At 43.4% G+C, this 25,194-nt stretch overlaps 1 protein-coding gene across 12 annotated transcripts in view; it reads right to left on the bottom strand.

Annotated features, from left to right (window-relative positions):
* neo1a (neogenin 1a) overlaps positions 1-24,936 on the bottom strand; it is a 170,612-nt gene extending 145,676 nt beyond the window's left edge. For 4 of the 12 annotated variants that reach the window (XM_037095242.1, XM_037095245.1, XM_037095246.1 and 1 more), the window contains exon 1: positions 24,141-24,932. In XM_037095242.1, coding sequence (XP_036951137.1) covers positions 24,141-24,231 — 91 coding nt within the window. In that variant the 5' untranslated portion in view covers positions 24,232-24,932. Of the gene's footprint in view, positions 1-24,140 lie in introns of all 12 variants that reach the window. The other 8 variants (XM_037095247.1, XM_037095241.1, XM_037095250.1 and 5 more) reach the window with 5 other exon arrangements.
* Positions 24,937-25,194: the final 258 nt, after the last annotated feature.

The following is a 25,194-nucleotide window of genomic DNA, read 5'->3' as shown; positions in this document are numbered from 1 at the left end:
CAGTATTGTATTATTTCCAGTATGATGCGGGGATAATCTAAACAGCAGTGTAAGCTTTGAACCAGACTCGAACCCATAAGCCATGAGCACACAGTACCCAACGCACACAGCTCACTCAAACCCACAGAATGCGCCGCAAGCAACTTTTATTTGCAAGGGGACAGAGGAGGAAGGAAAATACAAGTCTTATGTAAGATGGGGGGGGGAACCAACTCACCAAGGCCCGAGGAGAAAAGACAGACAGAACTGCAGTGTAACATCAATTAGTTTCTCCAAAACAATAACAAAATCAGCACTATTTGGGATTCAAACTCCGGAAGTTTGAACTCCCAAGAAACAGAGTTTGTCTCTTTGTGCCCTCAAGCCAAGATCACTTTCTCCATGAGCCAGAAAAGTCAAAACAACACCACTTGGGTTTCAAAATGGAGTCGGATTACTCTGCACCGCAGCCTGCTGTGGCAGAGATCATTGTGGTGAGAGGGGGAGAAGAGCTACAGAAACAGACAAGGGTGAGCAGCAGGAGGGAAATCGGTATCAGGCATGAGAGGGGCCGGGCCACAAGCAGTTCCCTCCAAAGGAAATGAGCTGGTGAGTCTAGAAAACAGCTTCACCACCACTGGTCCCCATGTAGCCTAGGGGCTGCAGCAACACATCAGATGTTGAGGAGGTCAAAACATAATATAATACAACAATAGGAGATGTGTGAGGATCCCAACCCCATTTCTCTCACCTCATCTCTGTGTAGCATGTGCTCTCTTTTACTTAATAACCCCCCTGCTTCTCCTTTCTTATTCCAGCCCTGCTCCTCCTCACCATGCCTGTCTGCATCTGTATCCATCACCCCTTCCGTCTCATCTCTCCATATCTGGTGGCAGATAGGCTGCACAGACCTGAACATGCTCACAGTGACTGGCAAGTAGGGGTGAAAGGTCATATGGTCGCACAGGGGATTTGCTTCCATCATTAGGATGTAAATGGATGTCAGTGGTAAAGGACAGAATGAAGCATCCGTGTGTGTTATGCTGTGTAGATGTGTGTGTGAATAAGAGCATAATACATGAGTGTTGGTGGTGTCTTCCATCCGAGAGGGTGAGACGTCATGGCATTGTAAAGGCAGTGGGAGTAATGGGATTCAGTTAATGACAAAATTAATTGAGGGTCTGACACCAGTGGGTGCTGATAAGGCTGCTCTCTCGCTCTGTGTCTATATACAGTATCTGCATGTTAGTGTGTTCGTATGTGTGCGGTCGGGCCGCATTAGCCTAGCCAAGGGGAGGACGGTCTCTTGGTGATAATACTCTCCACTGCCTTTGCAAGGCAGAGAAAAGGGGAAGAGGAGGGAGGGGGGGAAAGGTAAGGCAAAGGGAAATAAGAGGTGCAGCCGGGAGTTAGAGAGGAGGAGAGAGGGAAGGAGGGAGGGAGGGATTAAGAGAGTGGGACACAGTGTGTACATGCATGCCTGTGAGAGGCTGAGCACTGATAGCGCCTGTGGGATGAGTCGGTGGGTGACAGACATGCTAGAATCGCCGCCATGCCACAGAGGATAATGCATCCCTCAGCAGGAATGTCTAGAATATCAACAACTACTGCCTGTATCACTAACTGGACCTGCTGAATGTAGACTATGAACTGCAAAGGTCTGAATGGTTATGATGGCAGAATACTATTTAGTTTGGTTCACTAAATGGCACTTTTATTCTAGACTATATGAACAGTCTAAAATATACAAAAGCTTTTCTGAATGCTCAGTTTCAATTGAGCCATGAATGCATTCAGAGTTCTGATATTTTTGAATGAAAAGACAGCTATTCTACATCTTTATTCATCGCACATTTTTCACACTTTGAGAGTCAAAAAGGTCCATTAGCTCTGCTGCAGCTTTCAATCACTATGTATAAAACACTGGCATTGATGAATTAAAACCACAGAGTTGTGTAACATTAATTAGAATATTACAATTAAAACCTTAACTTAGGCATATCCTGAATTAACACACCTGATAGTAGAGGCATGCTCTAATTCTGATAAGAATAACTGTTGTCAACAAAAATCTGAAGCATTTAAAGCATTTGATGTACATTCAGTTGTGTGTGGATAATTCATGTAAAAATACCATTCAATCAGTTTTAAAAATTGACTGCAGGTTACAAATTAGTATTTCAACCTGTAGATCGGGTTAACTTGCTTGGACAGTACCTGGTAATACCAAACCTTTTTGTTAATTTAGCCAAAAGTAAAATGGAAGCCTAAAAACTGAAGCTATATCCCGCAGTTTTATGTATCTTATTACTGGGTTGCAAATATTGCACAACAAGATTAGCCTAGGATAAAACCCATAGTTCAAAACGCCATCTAACAACTAGCATACCTGTCAACACAACTGTCAACCTTCCTGTCAAATTATAACCTGTCAAGTCATAACTCATCAGTTTTTTGTGAAAGAACATGGAATACTTGAAATAAGTTCAAGAAATGTACCACTAGGCTTTATTATCCCAGTAGCCTAATACTGTGTCTCACACAAATCAGTGATTTTCAAAAACTCCAGGCCATTGAACACTGTTGCAATCACATCTGATTTTCCACATGCACATCAATCTGGCAAAATTCCTCTTAATCTGTCCAATGTGTCTGTGTGATAAAGGTGTGTATGTGTGTGTGTGTGTGTGTGTGTGTGTGTGTGTGTGTGTGTGTGTGTGTGTGTGTGTTGAGCCAGACAGCATGCTTGTCAGGAGGAGCAGAGCTGGCCCTGACTGAATGGTGTGGCAACAATGTTTGTCTGTGTGCCACCAATTGTTCTGATGCGAGTGTGTGTGTGTGTACCATGTTATTGTCTATGCCCAGCAGCATGCTCAAACATGGGCATCTGTGTGGCATTTGTTTGCATTTTTATTTGCCCACAGAATTGCTTTTGTGTCTGAGTGTATGCACATTTGGTTGCTGCCGCACGCAAAGAGCTATCTGCTTGAGGAGAGAGGGGGAAGATGGGTAGTTTGGTCGGCTGGCACTTCAAAGCCGCTGTGGCTGGCTGATTGGCTGCCTGGCTCGCCAGTTGACTGAAAATCCCCTAAGGGCAAGCAGACCTCAGATTTGATTACAAACCCAATAATGTGAGCTTTATATTTACAATGTGAACAGTGCCCATAACTCCATTAGACATGTTATTATCTTAGTGCAGCCAGATAGACACCAGTCAAAGGTGTTGAATATGCAAAACGTGGAATCAGGCAAAGTTCTTCTTGTCAATTACTCTGTCATGAATAACAGAGGACAGACTTATGTGAAGAGGGACACCTCCCGTCCATCATTTTTCCCTCTTGCACGGCAGGATAGCTTTTCATGGCATCCTGTCACCATTTTCCAGCCACAACAAAAAACATCTAAGCTCCCCTCTCCAGTCCGCAGACATATTTCTTGCTGCTGTGACATTTGTTCTCAGACAGCGAGCTCTGTGTCTGTTTTTCCACCAACCCTGATTTTGAGCCAGTGGGATGATCGTTAATTACCATGGAATGGGCTGCTAATGGTTGTCTGCACCGCTCTCCAGCCCCCGACCCCCACCCAACTCTCCGCTCCCTGTCCTGGGTCTCCATGACGACCTGTAGCTGAGTGGCTGGGGGCCTTTTACTAGGAAGTGGATGAGGTGTAATGATTGGAAGGCGGGTCTGACCCCTGTGCTTCCTGTGCCACTTGACTAGGCATAGTGCTTATTAATGGAGCATTTCTCTGGCACCTCACAATGGTGCTGATTTACTAACAAGTCCAGGAGGGCTGAATGGAGAGATCCTGCCAGACCATCCCATGCTTAAGAAGCTGGAGTGTGTTTTGGGGCGTGCCAGGTAAACTTAGCTGTAAATTAGTGTGCAATAGTCCCTTGATTGTGCCATTGCTGCCCGGCAAGTGCCCACGACTGAGTCTCCAAGGACATGTCATTGTCCATCAAAACTAGTCATTTTTACCTCTCATTTACAGCTTATTCGTGCAGAGATTTAGTAACAAGACTGGATCATACCAAGAGCTCACTGCAGTAGCTTGTTGCTCATTTTGCGTGGCATTTTCACATGCCGTCTGTTTGTTCTGAAAAACAAAAAACTTTGTTTACCTGAAACACCAGTGGAAATCCAACATATTTATATCTCGGCGGTCATAGTGAAAACACACTATTTGAATTGCATTAAAGCGATTCTGGACAAAGATAGTGGATTGTTGACTCTCATTCCCCAGTCGTCAAACACCAGCACTTAGAGTTGGTGGTGCACGGCATCAGTAGTCCCTGTGAATTGTTCTTAAACTCAATAAACACTGTTAATATGTGACTGGAATTTTTCCCATTTGTCCAGGAAATTGAAAACTTGCAGCACATGTGGACCAGCACAATTCTTTTCTAATGGAAACCCAACATTACATCGAAAGAGAACCTGTGGGCTGCTTCCATATGTCAAACCAAAATGGAAAAAGGAAAATGTTACCATCTTGGTTTTTATCTAGCATTTACCCACCGCCTGAGAAAGGACCTTTCATCTCCTTATCTCATCATTTAAAACAAACACAAATGAATGTGCTCAGCTGCCTCCGAAAAGGAAATGATGAGCCTGGCCTCTGTATCCCATGACAACGTCAGGGAGCATATGGCTCACAACAAATTCAATATGAATGTAAATGAAGCTCAAATTAAAGGACAACATTGGATGGGAGGAAATAAAGAAAAAAAGCACATGTAGTTTTCCCAGAATGGATTTGAAATATGTTTAATGTTCAGCTGACTAAACAATTTAGAAGCCGCCACCCGCTCCCGTTTGATAAGCAAAATGCAAAGGGAGAGCGTCTGCAGCTTGATAGCAAGCTGACATTCTCAGCAGTGCCACTTGATGCTGGGAGATTAAAATCCTTGTTTCTATGTACTCTCCTCTTGAACGGGATTTGTCATCCATGTGCACAAGGTCAAACATCTCCACCAACACACCTCCGTGGCTGGCTGCGCAGGGATGATATTTCAGTTTTATTTACATTCTCGTATCGCAGTCTCTTCCCTCTGAGGGAGACATTTTCAAGGCAGAAATGGAAGGTATAACAGCACTGAAAATATAATTCTGGCCTTGGTGAATCATTCCCCTTATTCCATTTAAACACCTTTGCAATGTCGAACAACAGCCACCTGCCTCCCAACGCGAGCTCATTGGCTCTTTCCCCATATCAATAAGCGTTGAAGGGGATCAATAGAATGACAGGAAGACAGATCACCATGGTTGGAGAGAGGAGGATGATCCCTTGAGGATAAGGAAAACAAATTCCGATAGGCAATGCTCCTAACCCCCAACTGCTGCATCCCGCCTTCCTCTGTGTGGTGTTGGCACATGCACACATCTGTTAATCTGATACACAGAGGTTTGGTCTCCACTGCATTCCTCTGAACTTCCCTTGAAGAAAAGGTCACCAATTATTTAACAGCAACTGAGCAATTGTTTGTGAATTGCACGCCTAATACTGCTCCATACAGATAGAGTGAGTTTATATGGTTAGCAGTGTGAGACCGCTGACTGAACTCAAAACCATTAAGGTCACAGTTATGTTCCTTCCTCTATGCAAGTCATCACTTTAATGGGGATGGTGTCATACCACTTAGCAGCATTAAGGCACGCAGTGCTTTAAACTACATTAACACTATCACAAATATAGCAGGGCATGTTTACAGCTACAGCAGATAAGGATAATCCCAGAGAAGTAGGCAGGAAATATGGTTTCTCCACTACGAGTGATGTAAACCTGTCCTTATTCTGTCAACTGGGAGTCCTTCCATCATCTAACCCCCCTTTATTCATTGATTTTTTCTTTTTTTTTTTTTTTTTTTTTAAATTGTACTCTGGTTTGACCGTGACAATCCATGACCAGGTCCAGTTTCTGACGTAATGGGCCCAAAGCGTTTGGTGGTGTCTTTGAAAGAAGATTTACTACCTGCCACAGAGACACTCAAAACAAAACATGAGTGACTGGAGACACACAATTTGCTTTAGAACACATCTGCTGCAATCAAATGTGAGGATGCTGTTGTCCGAGCATTACAACCTGCCATCGTTAAGTAATAATTCATCAATAACTGAATTGATGGAGCTTGCTGAAGCACGCATTAAATAAGGACCAACAACACCACCCACAACAGGTCACCACGACAAAATAATGATAAGATGAAAGGGATTTATGTTTCTTGGATAAAAAGACATATCTGCTTGTACCTTTTCTACCGAGAATACAAACTGTTTTCATACCGTTTTAGTGTCAGCCATAATCTGAGACAATGAGATCTCAAGACAAGAGGATTTCTGAAAGCCAGCAGTGACACCAGAGACCATGATGCTACACATCTAGGTCCCATTTGCTTATGTATATCTTTCATTTGCCACGGTGAGAGGATTAGTATGCCATTAGTGTCTTTCCGATGTCACATGTACTCCGTCTGTTGATGATATTATCCATGATCAGACAGACACGTGATTACAGTGTCACGTGGTTGTGCACTATTGAAAATGGCTATAAAATCTGACAACTTTTATGCCATGTAATGCATGAAATCCAAGGACAAGTTGTCAAAGTCCTAAAATGGTGACTTAAACCAGATTACTTGTCACTGTTAATCTTAGGTCTGGAAATGTCATTTCCTCATCAGTGTGTGGTTTGCTCATTTAGCCTTCTGTTTAAACACCGACATGATTAAATACAATATCTGTATCTATATCCATATATACACAGATTTATACATATATAAATATGGCAACTATTTTGCTATGTAGTGCGAAAGGTGTAACCATCAACAGACAAATAATGTAGTGAGCTGACAAACCCTGATTTCAATGGACCTACTATCCAACAGATCAGTCAGGTCTGGCGAGTGCTGTTAAAATCGTGTCACTTGCAATCGCAAGCTATTGTGTGCAGTTATGGATTTTTCCTTTTGTGTTTATTCCTGGGCTCAGAGATGTAGATAAATCTTAAGATAAACTACAAAAGTAGAATATTGCTTCTTTATATTGTAATGTGAGGAAAGAATATGAAAGGGTTAAGTCTGATAAGCTTTTGTTTAGGGACCGTTATCTTGGATCAAATGACAGATGCAACGCTGAAGTGACAATCAAACAGTTAATAACATTAATAAAACAAGCTGTTTTACATTGTGCATGCAGAGGGTTGACAAGAATTGCTTGTATACACTCCATTTTGCTCTGAATATCTCTACAGAATGTATTTGTGATTCATTTGTCATTGTCTGTAGGTTTCTGTCAGGAGAAACAAAACAAGCGTATGTCCACCAATCTGAACACCGGCTGCTAAAAAACGTGAAACTAAACACACTCAACTATTCAACAATGTTCTTTCTCCGGCAGGTGGATCTGTCTGTCTGATGATGACGGTCTGGAGGCTGCAGGCTGTGTGGCCAGTGCCATGATGATGTATGTACACCTGCCGTGGCTCCTGGCTAGCGGTCTCACAGCTCGAACAGTGGGGGGAAGGGGGTAGGACAGGATGGTGGCAGTGAAGGGGGGACAGGGAGAGAGGGTAGACGCCTTAAGGGGCAGCGCTGGGGGGGAGGGGAAGAGAAGCAAAAGAGCTAGAGAGCCGTATCCATTATTGATGGTAGTTTGGTGTATGGAGAAAGAGATCTAATGTGGCCGCCAAGGTTGTAGTGCGTGTGTAATCGACAAAGACAGATTCTCTCACTGTGCCTCTTAAGTCGTTCCCATTCCCCATTCTCCCTCTGCACATCGTCTTTCTCTTCACTCCCTGCGCATCCTCCCACTGTTTCTCAAAAAACAACAAAGGTTTGGTTTAGAGATTATCCTGACTAAACAGGTTGCACAGAACAGCCCAACAAAGGAAAATGACGCCTGTTAGTTGATGAAGGGATTAGATGAGACAAAGGTGAGCGCAATGAAATGGGATTTATCGGTAATGTTTCCAATAAAGCACTGATTCCAGAGTGAGAATACATCTGCAGTTTATTACATTGATCTTCAGAACTAAAGCCTAAGAAACACACCTTACGTGCCAACATTTTAACTTTAATTACTCCATCAGTTGTCACTATTTTGATCATCTATGGCTTCATCTGTTCAAAGCTGAAACGTGAGGATTTACTGCCTTTGTTTGATATTTATGATACTGAGTGAAGAGATGATAACGAAATAAACAATCATTAGTCGCTGCCCTGGTTCAGATTCACACAAACACACCTAACAACAGATCTTCAGTCACTAATGCCAGTTTCTCTTGTGGGGGCAATAAAACGTGTAACTGTGAAATATATTCACACGGAGGACATTCCTCTAGAAATAGGCTGCTAATGAGCACAAGTTGCAAAACTTTCCCATTCATTTTTCAAGAAATATCCCACAGTACGACTATAATGCAGGGATCTTCACTGTCGTCCTCCACAACATGCCCGCTGTGGGGTTTGATTTTTAAAAGGAAGCTCAACACTTAACGCCTCACTGGATTTTGAGAACAGTGGAGAATCAGGAAAAGGAAAACAGGCTTTAATAAAGAATGCAATGTACCTTAGAGTACCGGGGAAGTCGTTGAACCAAAACTGCGCAACGTTGTATGGAAATTAATTAAACACTAAAGATACTTTAAACTCCAGTCTGGGGTTGCAGGTACACGGGGAGCAGCCCTTCGGCCCAGTACCAGCTGGGGCGGGCTGAATAACCGCACCACCATGACGAATCTAATACAATTACGCACATGGAGGTGTTAGGGGGCTGACAGAGAATGATGAAGCCAACATCAAACACAGTGTTGATAAATGGAAAGCAGGGAACGGCTGACCAGAGGAGGAGTCGGAGGGGGGAGGGAAGTGGAAAGAGAAGGAGGGTGAGGCTGTTATTGATTGTACTGGATGACAAGGGGAGGGAGGGCGATGTGTGAAGAATGAAGGGCAGGGTTCGCCCCGCGGGCAACAGTTAAAGTATCGTGCCCCCTGAGAACGCACCAACTAGCCTCCAATGAGCTGCCCATTGGTCACGCTGAATATGTGATTGACACACACAACCAGTTACTACTTCTAACGCCCCATCTGAACCATCCCCCTCAAATAAACACAACAATGCATCCCAGGCTGATTGAAATTCAAAGGCGAGCCTCAACGCCACAGGCATAGATAGTGATGGGCAGAAGGGGGGGGGAGCAGTTGTGGCTCACAAGGGTCCTATAAAAAACAGATGCTAAATCACTTAACAACCCCTAAATTAGTTGCCTGCAAATCTGCTGGGACATGGGGAACCTAACAGTCTGTAGAGACCACATGAATGGGCAGCGTAGTGCAAAGACTTGTGGTGTGAAGTGTAACACATCGGTCGACACTAAATGGAGTACATCAAAAGGAAGATGGCCTCACTGGAGCACGTTTCACTTCTGCATCCAATATCATTAGAGACGAGAAGGCCAGTGTAAGAAACGCACGGCCAAACTGACAGCGGCATTAGCTAACAAAGCTCCACTCCGATATTTGGGTGTTCAGGTGATGGGATGTGGGGTAGTCCTTCAATTTATCGGAAATGAGGACATGAGCGGCTGGTGACTGGCGAGGCCTTGTGTGCATCTCATTTTGTCTGAGGGAGGCTTTGCTGCAGGATTTATCACCACCCTTGATCTCATTTCCTTTTCATATGCTAGTAAATCCCAGGTAAGGCAGACATTTGGGATGATACAGGGAGAGTGGCCAGGGGACTCAGATTGGACTCCTGGAATTAATCTGGGAAAATCCTCAATGCTAACCTGCTTAGTTGTCACTTAATCTAGGGTAAAGCAAATATCAATTACACTAAGCACAAAATGTGGGCCAGATAGCCACTGATCCCTTGCCCAACAATGAAAACAGAAAGGCAATTGGAAACTGGTTCATTTGATTAATTTGATTCTTATTGAGTAATTGGCACATGTTACCTAAAAGCAGATGCTCAAGGAAGAAAAAACGGCTCAGCTGGGAAAGTGGGCATTGCTGCCACACACACACACACACACACACACACAATTTTGTCTAATGAGTAGAAGGATTGGTAGTAGACAACCTAAATCCAAACTACATTACCAATCTTCTCTGAATGCAGGTCAGCTCAAATACGCTTATGGTCTACACTCAAGGACAAAACAACTTTCCCCTGGAGGGCTTCTCAGGTGACAACTTAAGTAACACTCTGTCTGGCTTTCAGTCACGCCTGCATTCCACGGAGAAAAATGAGCATGTTGAAGGCATGCTTGGTTAGCGAATAGTAAACAGGTTGACACAGAGGACCGCCACTGGTCGCATACAGCACATACAGTACCACAACAACAGGTGACGTGTTTTTCCATCACATGCTCGCATAAGCGTGCTATATATTGCGTGTAAGAAATGCAAGGCTGCATTCAAACTGTGAGCTCCAATTTCACTCAAACTAGGTCAGTTTTGACATGACCAAAACAGCCCCAAAAAAATCTGAAATTATGCAATGAAATGCTGCCTCATTAGCTGCCTTTTGACCACACCTACTGTGTGCCGCAACCTTTGAGCTATTTTCGACTAAGCAAGAGAAAAGTCTGCTTTTATCACCCAACCTAGTTTGGTCAATTAGGAACACAATGAGCATCCTGCACGCTCCTGTGTGAGTACAGTTCATTTCCTGCCTTTATTGTTACAAGTGCTGGGCTCATTCAAAAGTGGATGAAAGAGGGGGGTTGAGGGGGGCGGAGGGGTAGACACTATTTACTCAGCAGGGACAGACATGACTCCCTGGCTTCCTAATAGCTTCCTGCATTTCACACAATTGTTTCCCATCAGGAAATCTTATCGATAGACTGCCGCCGTGTTGACCAGAAAACCCACAACACACGGATACTGCGCTTTAATCAAGTGTCTTTAAATGGGAAGATTACTTGTATTTGTTTGACGATCTTCTCAATTTTTATTTCCAAAGGTGCCTTGTTTAACCAGGTTACCAAACCAGTGAACACATTTTAAAAGGAACTTTACAGCTCCAAAGCTGTCACATTCACAGGTTGGATATGTATCTTTAACACATGCTGAGAAAGAAAACACGAAATTGTATGTAAAGGAGCAGTGAACTTACACTCTGGAGCGACTTCCGTACCAACAACAACTGGACCCGGAGGCCAGATGCTGCACCCTGCATCTGAAAAGTTTAAAGTTGCCAGCTTTGACACATTTCTTAACTGCTGAGCAAAATGCACCCAAGTCTTTGATGTGCCGGTGACCACAGTGGCTTTCTTGCTAAAAATATACAATGTGCTGGTAAACAAGACAATTTTAGAGTTGCTGGGTAGCTAATCCTTTTACTTTAGAGAGAGACTGACTGTTTCCCCCTGCTTCTAGGCTCTCTGATGAGCTAAGCTGAATGCATCAAAGCATTCTCTCCATATTAAATGTGCAGAAATTAAATTGCTATTGATTTTCAAACTCAAACCCTGAATAAGACAACATATAAGTGCATTTTCCAAAATGTCAGCGTATTCCTTTGAGACCACTTGAATGGCCCGACATATTAGATGAGTCCTAGACGCAAAGTGTGGTCATGGGATGAAACTGCAGTTAAGATTTCCCACTGGCTGATACCGTCTCCCCATCTTCATAACCCCCAGCTGTATCCTGACATAACATGTGTGAAGGGGTTAACACTGCTTAGCTTCTACAGCATGCGTATGAGCCACAGGTATGTGTGGGACTGGCAGAAACACAGCCCATAAAATCCACACTCAACCTCCGTCTAGCACGCAAGGAATGTTCTCTGAGCGCTTCACTATCAGCGTTGAGCCAGGAGGGGCTATCCTCGCCTGTCCTTTGAAGTCTGTGTGAGAGAAAGCCAAAATGGGAAAGGGGCAGTAATAGTCAGCTAGAGCCAAGAGGCTAGCTATTGCGAGGTCAGCCAATTTCTTTCTCATTAGAAATTAATTACAGACATAGCCAGTGTAGGGGCCGAGCTACAGCGTCGCTAGGCGTCCCATGCATCGCCCCCACGGGGAGCACTTGAACCCCTGACCCCCCCACCACTGTCGTTTGGGGCCAAAGGGGGTGCGTGACATGGCCCTGGCCCAGAGACACTGCCCCGCCAGGCTGGGAATGCAGTGGCACTGTGGGGGGATTGGGAGAGGGACAAAGAAGGGGAAGAGGGGCTTCACTGATTCAGGGCTCACTGGGTTAGAGAGCTTCATTATTAAGTCCCCTGTCAGTCCGCAACAAAAAGCACCCCACGGACTAGCGGTGGCTAATAAAACCACCACCCTTAATAACTCAAGACTACTTCTGACATCTTCTTTTGAGAAGAAATGAAAGTGTGTGACTTGGTCCCCAGCTTAATGAAAGTATCCACATCTTTTCAGCTGAATGAACTGTTGCTTCACGCTGAAAATGGACCAGTGGGTAGTGCCAAAACCGACTTGAATTAAGCTGCTTTCACACCTGCTTAATTAGATAATGTCGGGTGAATTTTCATTTAGACTTGCTACACTTCACTACAATATTACACGGCATATGGCAGAAACAGACTGCAGGACATATTTGAGGATCTTGCTCTGCACGGGTGTGTGTTTGTGCTGTGTATGTGTTGCTCTTTGAGTGAATTTGTTCAGCAGGTGTCCTGAAAGCATGGATGACATGCTTATGCATTCAGGACTAATTCAGACCACTCCAGGTAAATGAAGAATGAAAGCGGAAAAAACATTTTGCTTTTCTCCCAAACCAGCAATTCGAGCACTTGAATTGTTGGTTGCAGAGAAAAATGTTACAAAAGAACTCATTGTCCTTTACAAGAGAAATATCCCATATTAATGGTTCTACCTAACGGTTATGGCACACCTCCACAGTCTGTTATACATGTTGAAAAGGCAGCGCATGAACAGCAGAGTTTCACACTTTACATAAGAAGACACTTCTGCTGAATCTGGGATCCGCCCAAATAAACACGGTCATTCTTTCAGCTGTTACTTCACTCATCAAGCGACTGTGTGGCCTTATTTGTTCATAAAGGTCAAAGATTCTAATTGTGCGCAGCCATGGCACCTGAATCACACATCTCACAAACACCCACACTACAACACCTGTCAACTCTCCAAGTCTTTGCACTCCCCGTTTGGCTGATTGCCTACTGACAAGTGCTGAGATAATTAAACAATTTGTCAACAATGTTGATAATCAATTGCTCATTTGAGTAATTTATCAAGCAAAAACAACAACAACAGCAAAATAACGCTGGTTCCAGCTTTGTGAGGCTTTACTGCTTTCTTTCTTTTTTTTAAATCACAGTAAATTAACTTTGTGTTTTATACTGTAGGTCTCACACAACAGCACAATGAAAGACATTACCTTAGGCTCTGGGAAATTCTGGCTGTGCGAAATAAACAATTAATCCACCAATTAAAAAAATAACAGATGAATCAATAAAACAAATAGATGAACTCACTAGAGCCTTATTACAGAAAGGGCATTCAAATTTGGCTTGGAAGAAAAACCCAATTACCATGTACCCAAACATGTCATTCACCTCATCGTAGTGTGATTGAATGGGGTGGGAGGGGGATAGATGAACAGACTAGTTTAGCTGTAGTCATTAATGTTCCTCTCCCCGTGTTCTTGATGGGACACCTCATTAAGAATCTGTTGGCAGCAGCTGGCTTGCTACCCTACCCCATTACTGCCCCACCATGCCAAAACCTCTGCCACTGGCCCTCCCACCCATCCCCCACTCAAACATGTCCCTCGTGTCTCATATGACATCTGTGTCTCGAGGTCCTGTGATGGAATGCTACTCGCCTGCTATGCCTCCGCAGGTGCTCCCTGCTGGCTGCCATCCATTTTGCAGCCATGGTGGTGTTGTGTGCTGTGGCTGAGTGACCTGTCGCAGGCTCTGAAGTAGGCCGAGCGAGCTGAGTCAAGGTTCAAGGGACAATGGTTAAGGAATCAGAGGGAATTGATGCAGCTGCCTTCCATCACTACCCGTTGTGTACACTTCAAGCTGGATGAAAATCCTCACCTCTGGAAGCTTACTGCCCTGCCTCAACCTGCTTATAATTCTTCACCAAGCTCATCCTCCTCTTCCTCCCCCACATCAGGCAGAGGAAGGTCATGTCTGTATTTAGCCACAGCTCAGGAGACTGTGTCTTCCCAGATGCTGCTCTCAGGTTCTGTGTGGCTTCAGCCAACGGTGACTGAAACCCAGCTGTACTCTATGTGGGGTGAGAGTGATTACGGCATATGGTGACTAAGAGAGGGAACAAGATGATTCTCAACAAAATCGCCCAAGAATGTCATCAATTGTGCACTTGAGCGAAATGCATTATGAGTCACAATGTGAGAATTGTGCAACCTTCTTTTGCACCATGTCTCAGAATCTTAGGTTTCATATCACAGCCAAACCCTGTCTTTATCTGCCTCCATAAAACAGACACTACCGGAAATTATCATCTTCCCAAAAGGTCAAGGACCGGGATCCACATTAAGAAACAGACGGTCATAACTGAGCAAAGGGAGTGGGGTCCAATTTTATAGCTGTCATCAAAGTTGTCAGGGTGCACGGTCACATGGTAATCGTAGCACCACTTCACAGACAATTCAGCTTAAAACAACTCTGCCGTTTTAAGAAGTTGAACAGAGGATAGTGGTGGCCTGTCCTCATCTAGGTCACCACTGTGTAGAGGACGGCGTACGGCGCAGCTGCTACTTAGCGACACAACAACCTGCTCGCTCATCCTCCTGGATCCACGTTCTTCACACATACTTCGTATAATTCACTTGATTCAAATAGTAGAGGGAGAGGGATCCATCCTCTGGCACTCTGGAGGTAATTTTGGAGGGAGTTTTCCCCCCTAATCGAATCGAGGGTCACAGGACAGATCGTCTTTTATACTGTACAGATTGTACATCTCCCTGAGGTGTTCTGATTAGGATTTTGGGCTATATTGGGCTTAAATTGACTTGACTTGACGAGGTTCTTGATCAAAGCAATGAAAAACCATCTACAATCTCCTTTTTTGCTAATGTTTGTAATAGAAAAGAAGCACTACAATCCGCATTTAAACCTTGACATTTTTATCAACAGTAAAACTTATTTTCCACTTCAATCAAATATAAAAGGCACAATTAGGCTAAACTCCACATGTTTTGTGTAAAAAGCTGCATAACATTTATACAACAAGGAGAAAAGCCATCATCTCTCAAGTAAGTGGTGCTGAGGGTCACATTTGCTCAACTGTGGAGAGCCAAAATAGCAGAATAAAAAGACACTGCCAGTTCCATTACATCATGTCAGTGTATTAAAAAGGCTTCAAGCAGTAATTTCACCATTTTAGCTGACCTCTGTTAGCTTCAGATGAGCTCAGAGCTGCGGAGAAACTGGCTCCAATAACACAGTAAGAAGTCGCTGCAGTCACTGGAGCGCCATGCCAAAAGGGAGCTCCCAACGGCACAAAGGAGCCTCTATCTAAATCTGAACTTTTTCAAAGAAGCATTTCAGCTTGGTTTTAGCAGCAAAAACATCAGCTAATACCAGGAGAATTTTTCCGGGGGTCACCATAGCAGCAGGTGAAATCAAAATAAATCCTGTGAGGTTGGCTGGAAAGGCCCCAAGAAGACCTGAGACACTAGTTGATATATACATGACCAGCACAGAGTCGGTGCTGGTCTTAACTCTAAATCCTAAATTGTTGAAACTAAACGTCTGAGACTCAACAATCCAGAACACTGCTGTGCTTTGCATGCCATGGAAAAGTACTGTGTTGGACTAAAAATGACACCTTCCTCTATTCTTGCTGAGGTCTCAACACACTACGCCTACCATGTTTAAAAGTCAAGTGGTTTCTATGGATTTCCACTACAGAAACCAGATAAATCAGTTCTTGGCTTGTAAAACGGACCAAGAAAATTATGGAGAATTACAGCAACTTCAAACAGAGTTGTTCAGGCACTAGTCGCAGCAGCTCATTATCTATTGCAAAGACACCATAATTAGAAATCTTTGTTGGAGCACTGGTATTGAATTGGGTTACGTGTGGCATCTAAGAAAGTAAAAAGTTGTGAAACTCAACAGGGTTTTCCAGTGCACGTCAATATTTTCCACTGGGAAACATCAGCTCGTCATGTGAACCTTTTAAAATCTTTTCATAAGCGCATTTTTAGAAATCAAAGTTCTTTGACGAACCAAAACCACACAACCACCAAGCTCTTAGCAATTCACAACCGTGTGCAAAGCTATAATTTTGTTTTAAACTGAGCAATCACAATAAAAAAATGGCTTAACAAGATAAATAGTATGAGATACAGAAAGAGGGCCAATGCTGGCTGCTAGCTGCTATACAAAATCAACTCGAGTCTAAATGGTCTAATTTCTTCCCATCCTCTCGGTGAAAGCAGGGAAACACTTTTTTCAGCTTGAGAGTGAGTTCAAGAAGGGAAACTCTCTGAACCTTGTTGATAAAAACAGCTGTTCAACCCCAGATGGGTGGCATACGCCTATACAAATACCCACCCAAACATACACACACACATCCCACCAAGTCCAAAGCTGCCAAGAGACACAGGCCGGGCACAAGATGATGGCAGGCAGCTCATTTGAGCGGCGCTCACAATCGTCTCTCTGTGACTGACTGCCCCCACACCCTTCGCGCACATGAAAAGTTTCTTTGACTGAATGAGGGCTGAGAGGCTCTATGTGTACATGAGTAATTCATACGTTATTAATGTATATGTAAGATATCGTCCACACACACACACACACACACACTGGTTAACCTAGCACCAGTAACATGGAGAATATATAGAGGGTGACAACGTCTGAGGTTAGAAATAAAATAAAAGTCAATTTGCTGAATGAAATAGATCAGCCGCAGTCTGAACTGAAGGCCCCAGGATCCATTAAAACAATTCTCTGTTTGGAATACAAGATTCAAATTGCGTCATCCACACTAGACGATTACGATGAACACGGATCATCATATTGGCAAAGCTGCATTGATTCTCATTTGCCTGCATTCTCTTTGAAGCGCAAGCTACTTAACAACTGCACTACACCATAATCTTCGCCAGTGAGAAGACTTTCAGGTTAATTCATCACACCCTGGACGTCCTCCAAAGAGACGGCAGAGAATAAATTCATGTCTGAGAGCTGCAGGATGTTGGAACTCCAGCAGGTACAGTGCATCCAATTGAAGGTTATTAATCAGTGTTTCAAGAGGAATATCAGTCGCTCTTAATTTATGACATGGGCAGCTGCCAGGAATGAAACATGCCACATCACAATTGTGTCAAATATAAATCATGCTAATTATATTTATGGTCATTATGAGCAACAGCTGATTGGGGACAAGTTGCAAAATCATAAGTAATTGAAAAGCCTAATTTTCAGTAGTTTCATTCTGCAGCTTCTGTCATTCGCAACGTGCTCCGACTTCCTGTTCAGGTTATTACACTTTATTTGTTTCATGCTTTTCATCTTTGAGTATAAGAATTTTTCTCCAAATGACTGTGGCTTATTATTCTTCGGGTTGGAGTAACTGTTATGAAATAGCATTGTAAGATGATGCCTCTGCAGAAAATCTGTCAATATTGTAACATCCCACAACACATACAGCATCAATTTTCACACCATCAACGCAAAACGCTGTGTGTCTGCTTTGAAAGCTAAAAATCTGATTCCAAACGATTTTAACGAACTCAAACAATTCCAACTATTCATTATTGATTTCAAACATTACGGGGGTCTGCTGGTGAAGACAAACGATACAATAAAGCCAGCCTTACTCTTTATCTGCTTGTAATCACAAAGATGTCATTGAGGTCCTGCTTTAGAGATGTAAAAACAAAAAATAAAATAACAGGATTTAAAAATGATCTTATTTTAATAAGAAATGCCTGTAATATGCCCCCCAGGGCTTGAAAAACAGTTCCATGTATAACAGAGTCTTGCACTCATTAGTCCAGGCTCATCTGACAAGCACAGCTTGCATGTGTCATAATCCTGTGCAGCTGCCACGACTGCCAGGAGACACCACGACAGGAGACTCGGCAGAACCGAAATAGCCAAAGTTTGAGGAAAATTTTCAGGGGAAAAAAACCTCACCACCCTGCTGAGCTGGTATAACCATTCCTTTGGAATGGCCACAATGCCAATTCTTTCAAGGTTTCCTTGAATGTCAGGCCAGGGGGAAATAATTCTTCCTTAAATCTAACACACTCTGCCATTTGCTGCTGTCATGCTGCAGTTTTAAAAGACATGCTCTTGAAGCGCGGCAGCTTTGCTACTGTAGTTTTTCTGTAGGCAGTGCAAGACTGGACAGTGGCGCGCTGTCCAGAAGAACATAACCAACTGTGACTGCAGTGTAGCAGAACATAAATATTATAGAACGTGTCAAGCTGCAACACTACTACTTGCTATTTATACAACCTTCACTTAGTTCTTTTTGGAGACTTTATGTGCAGCTCTCGTAAAAGCTTCAGGGAACAATGGTGCTAGTATCTGTACATCAGGAAGATTAATTGTTTGTTTTGGTTTAACATAAAACCTTCATGTACAATTGCCACATACCTGCAGTCAGTGGTAGTCAAGGTAATGCCTCGTAACAGACGAGGAACTGAAAAGACTTTCCGTGCAGCTTCTCAATGAATCAGATCCCTTTGAGGCTTTTGTGTTGGATCCTTTTACATTTACTGTTATTATTGCTACACACCAGGGTTGCAACTATCGCTGACCTTTGTGTAGATTAATCTGTTGATTATTTTGAGTGAGGCCAGTTCAGTTCTCTGCAGCACCTCTCAAGTCGCCGTATACCTGAAGTGCTTCACCACATAATGACAAATATGATAAACTGCACTGATATTGAAGTGTAGCCATAGTTTCCAGTCTCTTCTCTGTATGATTTCCCCGCACTCCACTATGTACGTTAGCGCCATGGAAACCGAAAAGACTCTGCTCTCCCAGAGGTCATTAAGCCCAAGCATCATTCAATCACAGCAGAACAGAGTCCTGGAGAGCACCACAGCACCACAGCGAATTAGACATTTTGCATTTTTGTTCCATTTTAGAAAAGCAAAAAGAAAGAAAAACTAGAAAACAGTGAGTGGAAAATGTTCGCAGCAACATCTCTAGATTTTTTTTTTTTTTTTTGTAAATACTGTTGATGTAATGTCCCTCAGGTTACTATAAAGTCTCAGAGGAGTCATCACACAGGGAAGTGTGGACAGCTTTAAGGCCTCTTGACACAATTCAACTTTTTTTTTTAAAAGTTTTTTTCAGCTTTTTTGTTTTGACATGAAAGGACTGGCAGACACAAAGGAGACATACAGCAGTCGGATTGGAGAGGTGCTGCGTCTGACATTGCTTTAGTCACAGCAGGAACACCTTGATGTAAGCTGCTTTATGTGAACCAACCAATCATAGCACTGAATAGGCTGGCTTTCAAAGTACAGAGAAATGTGATGGTTCAGGACAACACCTACTGTATACCCCTCTGCACCATATTGAATGAAAGGGTTTCCCCATGTCCAGGGAGCAGGGCTTCCCCCAGGAAATTGATTATTGAACGTTGTTTGGTGTTTTTTTTGTTTGTTTTTTTCCTTCAAAGAAAAGTCTTTATTCTTTACTAATGCATACAAAATGTCCTGCTGGAGCTTGTAAACCAGGAACCAGAAACTTGTTTACATTAAAATGCAGGTGAATATTACTAATATTACAAATAGTAAAAAAACTTTAACATCATGTTTTTATTCAAACATCGTGAGTTATTACCTTGATTAATCATCATCATTAACTTCTGCAGTTAATTATTACCAAGTGAATGTTCAATCTGTAGACGTGATTGATAAATTGGTGTCATCTACTGAGCTTAGAATGACATATTGTATCGTGATCATTTTTTTTTTAGAAAACATTTGCAGCTCCTTAAGCTGCTGCTTGTGATGTGAACATCACCTAGTTTTTCTGTGCTGGAGCTCACTGGATGCATTAGCTTCCTCAGAAAATTGTAAAAAGGATGGTAGGTACGTCAAAACAAAAAAAAAAGAAAAGGAAATTGCAGCAGTGTGGAGAAATTCATCACACTCCACCTGTGGTGTCACCGACAACAACAAACTAAGAGAGCAGAAACACACTCATAAAAGATGAGAATGCACTTGGTGGGCTGGACAATAAGGGTGAAATTATTTCACGATATCAATATTTTTGCAGTGTCAGTATGAATGAAAATCAAAGTCACCCTAAAAACTGATTCTGAGTTCTCTAAAAAGTTGATTGTTTTGCTGGTGGTATACAAGATAATGAATAAATACTGCAGAAGAACCAGAGCCTCAAAATCCAAACAAAGGAAAAACACACGACCAAATAAAATATCGACACTGACACTGTATGGTGGTGGGGGGGGGGGGATTCCGAAGAGCTCTAAGAAAGTAATTCAAGGCCACTCGATGTGTACCAGAATGAAAGGAGCAGGAGAGGCTGATACACTGGCTGTAGTGGAGAGACCGAAAAAGGCAGACTTAAGTAATGATCTTCTGAACCACAAGACTAGTAGCAGCTCTGATAAAGCCAATTTCATCCTAGCAGGGGGGCAGCAGAAGCTGTGGACTTGGCCCTGATCCGTTCTGAGTTTTAGACTCCTCTCCACTCAAACAGCCCCACTTTCACTGCCACGAGACAGCCGGCCCAGTCTGCACCTCAGATACACAGGGGGCTCACAATGCTAGTTAAAGAAACGGGTTTAAACAGCATACTGAGTAGTGATCAATAAACATAAGGAAAAATGTTGAATTAAAATTCATAGAGCATGGAGAGAGAATTCATGTAGCTTCAGTCTGGTGTACAAGCATTAAACATCCAGACTAACAGCTGATGTGTGAAACTTTGATATTGTGAGGAATGGGATCAAACCAGTTGAGCTTTCAAGGGGGGTAATATTACCTGCAGGTCAGATTCAACTGTAAATGAGACCATATATTGTGATATGGTAAGTGTTGTCCTGTCCTGGTTTTAAAGGCTGCTGTACAGAAAAGTGATTTCATTTCCTGGACTTGTTGTAATACTTGTCTTTATCCATATCTTTCATTATATTCACATTACTGATGATTATTTATGAAAACTCTCATTGTGTTAATATCTATGACTGAGAAGATTTGACAATATTGATATATATATGGTTTATTGGTATAAAACCGAAAATATTGGAATAGTATTTTAAGATTTGTTTACCCAGCTCGAAAATGCTGTCACTCTCCGCACAACTGATGAGTAAATTAAACTTGAGATCCGTGTTAAATGAAATAAAAGCCAATAATCTTAAAAGCCACAATAGTTAGCTAAAAGCTGAAAGCGGGTGATGACCCCAACCTCCCAAAAGATGCAACAGCAGATGTCAAGGCATCTATTCAGAGGTTATTGATCAACACCCCCCCCCCCTCCGCCAATTACTTGTGATTAACTGCTGTGACTGTTAGGACTAATCATTTCAATAATAGCTGTCATTTAACCCCTACAAACCCCGGACAGGCAGATGTAGCTGCTGTGAAACCAAATTGGAACAAGGCACAATCAACACGTTATTTTCAACCGCGGTCTCAAAGTGGTGACATCCCCACGCCGCCTTTTACGTGAGAACACAGAGCAGAAACAAGCCAGGCCTCCACATCAGCGGCCATTGCGAGCCAGTAGCATTTCCAAATAGGAGTGGTTTGCATTAGTGAAGCAGATGAATCCTACACTTGGCCAAGTGTGCAATTATTCGTCCCTCAGTGGATGGAGGTCATTAGGACTTTATGAGCGATTGAAGCCCATAAATAAATGATCAGTAAACAACATACTCTATAGAGCAGAGACAGCAGGTGACGCTGCGTGACGCCCCCTCACATCTCATCACAAGATGATGTGATATGAGGAAAAGATTCTGCCATTTTTAGCTGGAGATGAAGTTGTAAAATTCACGTGTGTAATTGGCTGGAACAGAAGCCTTTTACTGCACGTTGCATACAGATTACACTGTGAAATGAGGGCGGTGATGGAACTGTTCTTGAAATTCAGGATGAATAAAATCCAAACTTGAGCTCTCTTACTTAGCCTCGCTACAAACTGGGGTGTGGGACCACCAGGGCTTTCCAAACACAATCACACAATGGTGGTAAATTATGTTCTTAGCAGCAGAGTCAACGGAGAAGAACTTAAATGTGCCAAAGAAAACGGCAGTTGTTTATAAAGTCTGGGCGAAGCTGCATCTGAGGTGGTCTGTGGGGACAGAACTCTGGTGAGTGGTCTGAGAGGAGGGAGGGTTGCCAAATGTTTACACATTTCAGCAAGTTATTTGCATTGTCCGCTGGGAGACAATCAGCACACAGCTCCCTCCCGGCAGGATTGGAGATAAGATAGGGCCTAAATGGCTTTTACACTCCTCTAACAGGGATTTGTTTACAAAGGGCAAACTTTTTCAGGCATTTTTTTTGAAGTTCTAGCAACAGAGGAGGAAGTGGTTGAAAAAGGCAGCACTTCTAACTCTTACAGGTCGTATCTTTCATATCTGCGCCCGCACCAAACGACGCAGGCTGAAACTCTTTAGGTTTGGGCTGCAACTCTGCCAACTTTGATAAAGATAAATTCTGGCCACAGTCAGGACCTCAAAGAAATGTGTTTTGAATAAACAGATATTTTCAGAGAAGGGGACCCCACAATTAGTAATTTGAGACTCTCTCTGCGTGTGGGTCCCAGTCCAATTCTCTGGAATCAATCAAAGCTCCCAAAGGAACTCCCTGGTCCCCTTAATCTCCTGGTTTTATTACTTTCCAGACAGTCGGCCTGTTTCACCCTACCCCCATCTCTCTCTTTTGTACTGATCTCCAGCAAAGCCAAGGAGGGGCTTTTTTTTTTCTCCCTCTCTCCCTCTCTATCTCCTCTTCCACCACTGCAGAGCTCTTTTCATGCAGGAGAGGGTCTTTTATCAGGCCCCACACGCAAGAGAGCCAAGCAGCTCGCTCAGGCCTGTCACTCCAACCCCCTTCTTCTTTGCACATTCATTCCTTTTAGAATAAACAACAAAATTTCAAAAAGGTGCACAGGCTGCCTAGTCTGACACACACACACACACACACACACACACACACACAACTATTTTGCATATCACGAGAATGAAAAGAAACTGGGCCATGTTGCACAAGACTTGGTTACATTCACAATTTTCCAGAGCACATGCTGCTGTGTGATGGTGTCTAGCAGTTCAAGTGATAAAAGATATGGCTCGGTCGCGATAGGGTTTGTGATAAGGGCTGGAGCTGTGTGCTCCAGCGACTCCCTCACCGCTTCCAAATGATCCCAGGCACTCATGGCTCGGAGAGTGCTTATAGCAGATTGTGACTGGTTCTGCTGAAACATACAGACACCAATCAATACCTCTAATATCAAGGCATCACCTGTAATGCCAGTGACATGTCTCAGTGCTGAACACCACCAGTTGGAGTGAGCAGTGCACACTGCAGTGCAGTGTCCTCTCTTCAAAACAATTAACAGGAGCAAATGAACTGGTTCTGTTGATCCATCAGCTAAACGTGTATTGACGCCAAACTAATGAGATGTCTGCTGGACTGATGACGGCAGCTTATTACCTGACACTGAACACTAATGACTCTTTGCATTGTGGATTTTTTTTTTTTTTCAACCTGCCATCCTTTTTCCATTTCCATGATCACGGGGCCAGCCAAGCACAGATAGATGCATGGATCTCTGTCTAACACACACATGTGGTATCAGTCCAGAGACAGAACCACACCGCATGTCTGGATCTCTACAGACATACACAGAGGAACCAGGGAGCAGTTCTGCCACTACAACCTGCGTGCAGACAAAAGGACGGGCTGGAAGCGTGTTGCTTCTCAGCCTCGAACGGGGCTGTAAAGATCTGGTCTGGGTCTAAATGCCTGTTAGGAGAAAGTCTCCTGGTTTTAAAGTTGTGTATATGGTGGAAGAGTATCTGACCCACACGGGGCAGAATTAGCCTCCTAGCTCCCCGTCTGATCAGAGCCAGCATTCCGTTTGTTTCTGTTCCTCCCAACTCGACCCGATGGAGGTTAAGTTAGTTGGATCGAGGCGTGAAGCCGCAGACACACATGAGAACAGCAGCAGTGTCGGTGAGGGTCTTACCTTTGTCTACATGCTTTGCCGCGGTGGTCTCCGTGTAGAGAGAGGTGAGACAGAGGAGAGAGAGGAGCGACAGAGCTCCCCGCTCGGCCATCACTTTTCACGAATAAATCTTTGCAGGCTTCAGGAACCCGGGAGAAGATTTCAAAAAAAAGAAAGAAAAAAAAAGAAATCCTTACAATCCCCGGCCGCCTCCTGGAAATGCACAAGGGGGGGAGAAAAGTTCAGAGTCCTAAAATGTGCAGAAACATCGGGAGCCAGGTACTTTTAAAACTGGCCGGATGAAACATGTAGCTGGAAAGAGAGCCGCAGGTTACACAGACTGTTTTCTCAACTTGGTCGAGGCAGAGGTCGGAGGAAAAACACTGAAATCAATCCATTGCCACGGAGTCGCAGCGCGAGGACGACGAGATTTGCGGGCGACTAAGCACCAAGGCGCCGGATGAACTACTCCGATGTGCGCCAAGCGCGTAAAAGGGCAGAAAGAGCTCAGTTGGAGAAAAGATGAGATCCGAGCAGAAGGAGAAATCTCCGCCGCGGCCACCTCACTGCTCACGGACGGGACGTAAGGGAGCAGCGTGTTGAAGGGCTGGATCTCCACCGGCTCCCCGGAAAACAGGGCGTGGACTCACACGGAAGTTTGGATCCTGTGTGCTCAGGCAAAAACTAAACTGTGGTGTGGCATTTCAGTCCGCAGACACCGGCTCGTCTTTCACACCGCCCACGTCTATTTGAGTGCGAAAATAAAGCACAGTATTCAACATTAATGACAATGTTAATAAACTCTAAGTCCAGCACACACGATGTATACCACCATAAGCTTTCTGTCTTAATTTAAGTTTAGTAACACAATATATATTCGATATTCACATTAAGATAAATACTGTTTGGGACAGTTTGTTGCTAACATTACTCAGGGCTAACATAGCTTTAGCTTCAATCTGCGCTCTCAACTGTTTTGTTTTTTTGACTCACTTCAATGAAGTTTAGTGGCCTAAAATATACATAACAACATTTTTTTTTATTAATATGTGGCTTACCAGCAATCAGAATATGT

This window comes from Acanthopagrus latus, chromosome 4 (assembly GCF_904848185.1).
Source record: "Acanthopagrus latus isolate v.2019 chromosome 4, fAcaLat1.1, whole genome shotgun sequence".
In the NCBI taxonomy this organism is placed as follows: domain Eukaryota; kingdom Metazoa; phylum Chordata; class Actinopteri; order Spariformes; family Sparidae; genus Acanthopagrus; species Acanthopagrus latus.
This window is presented reverse-complemented; position numbering and strand designations above follow the sequence as displayed.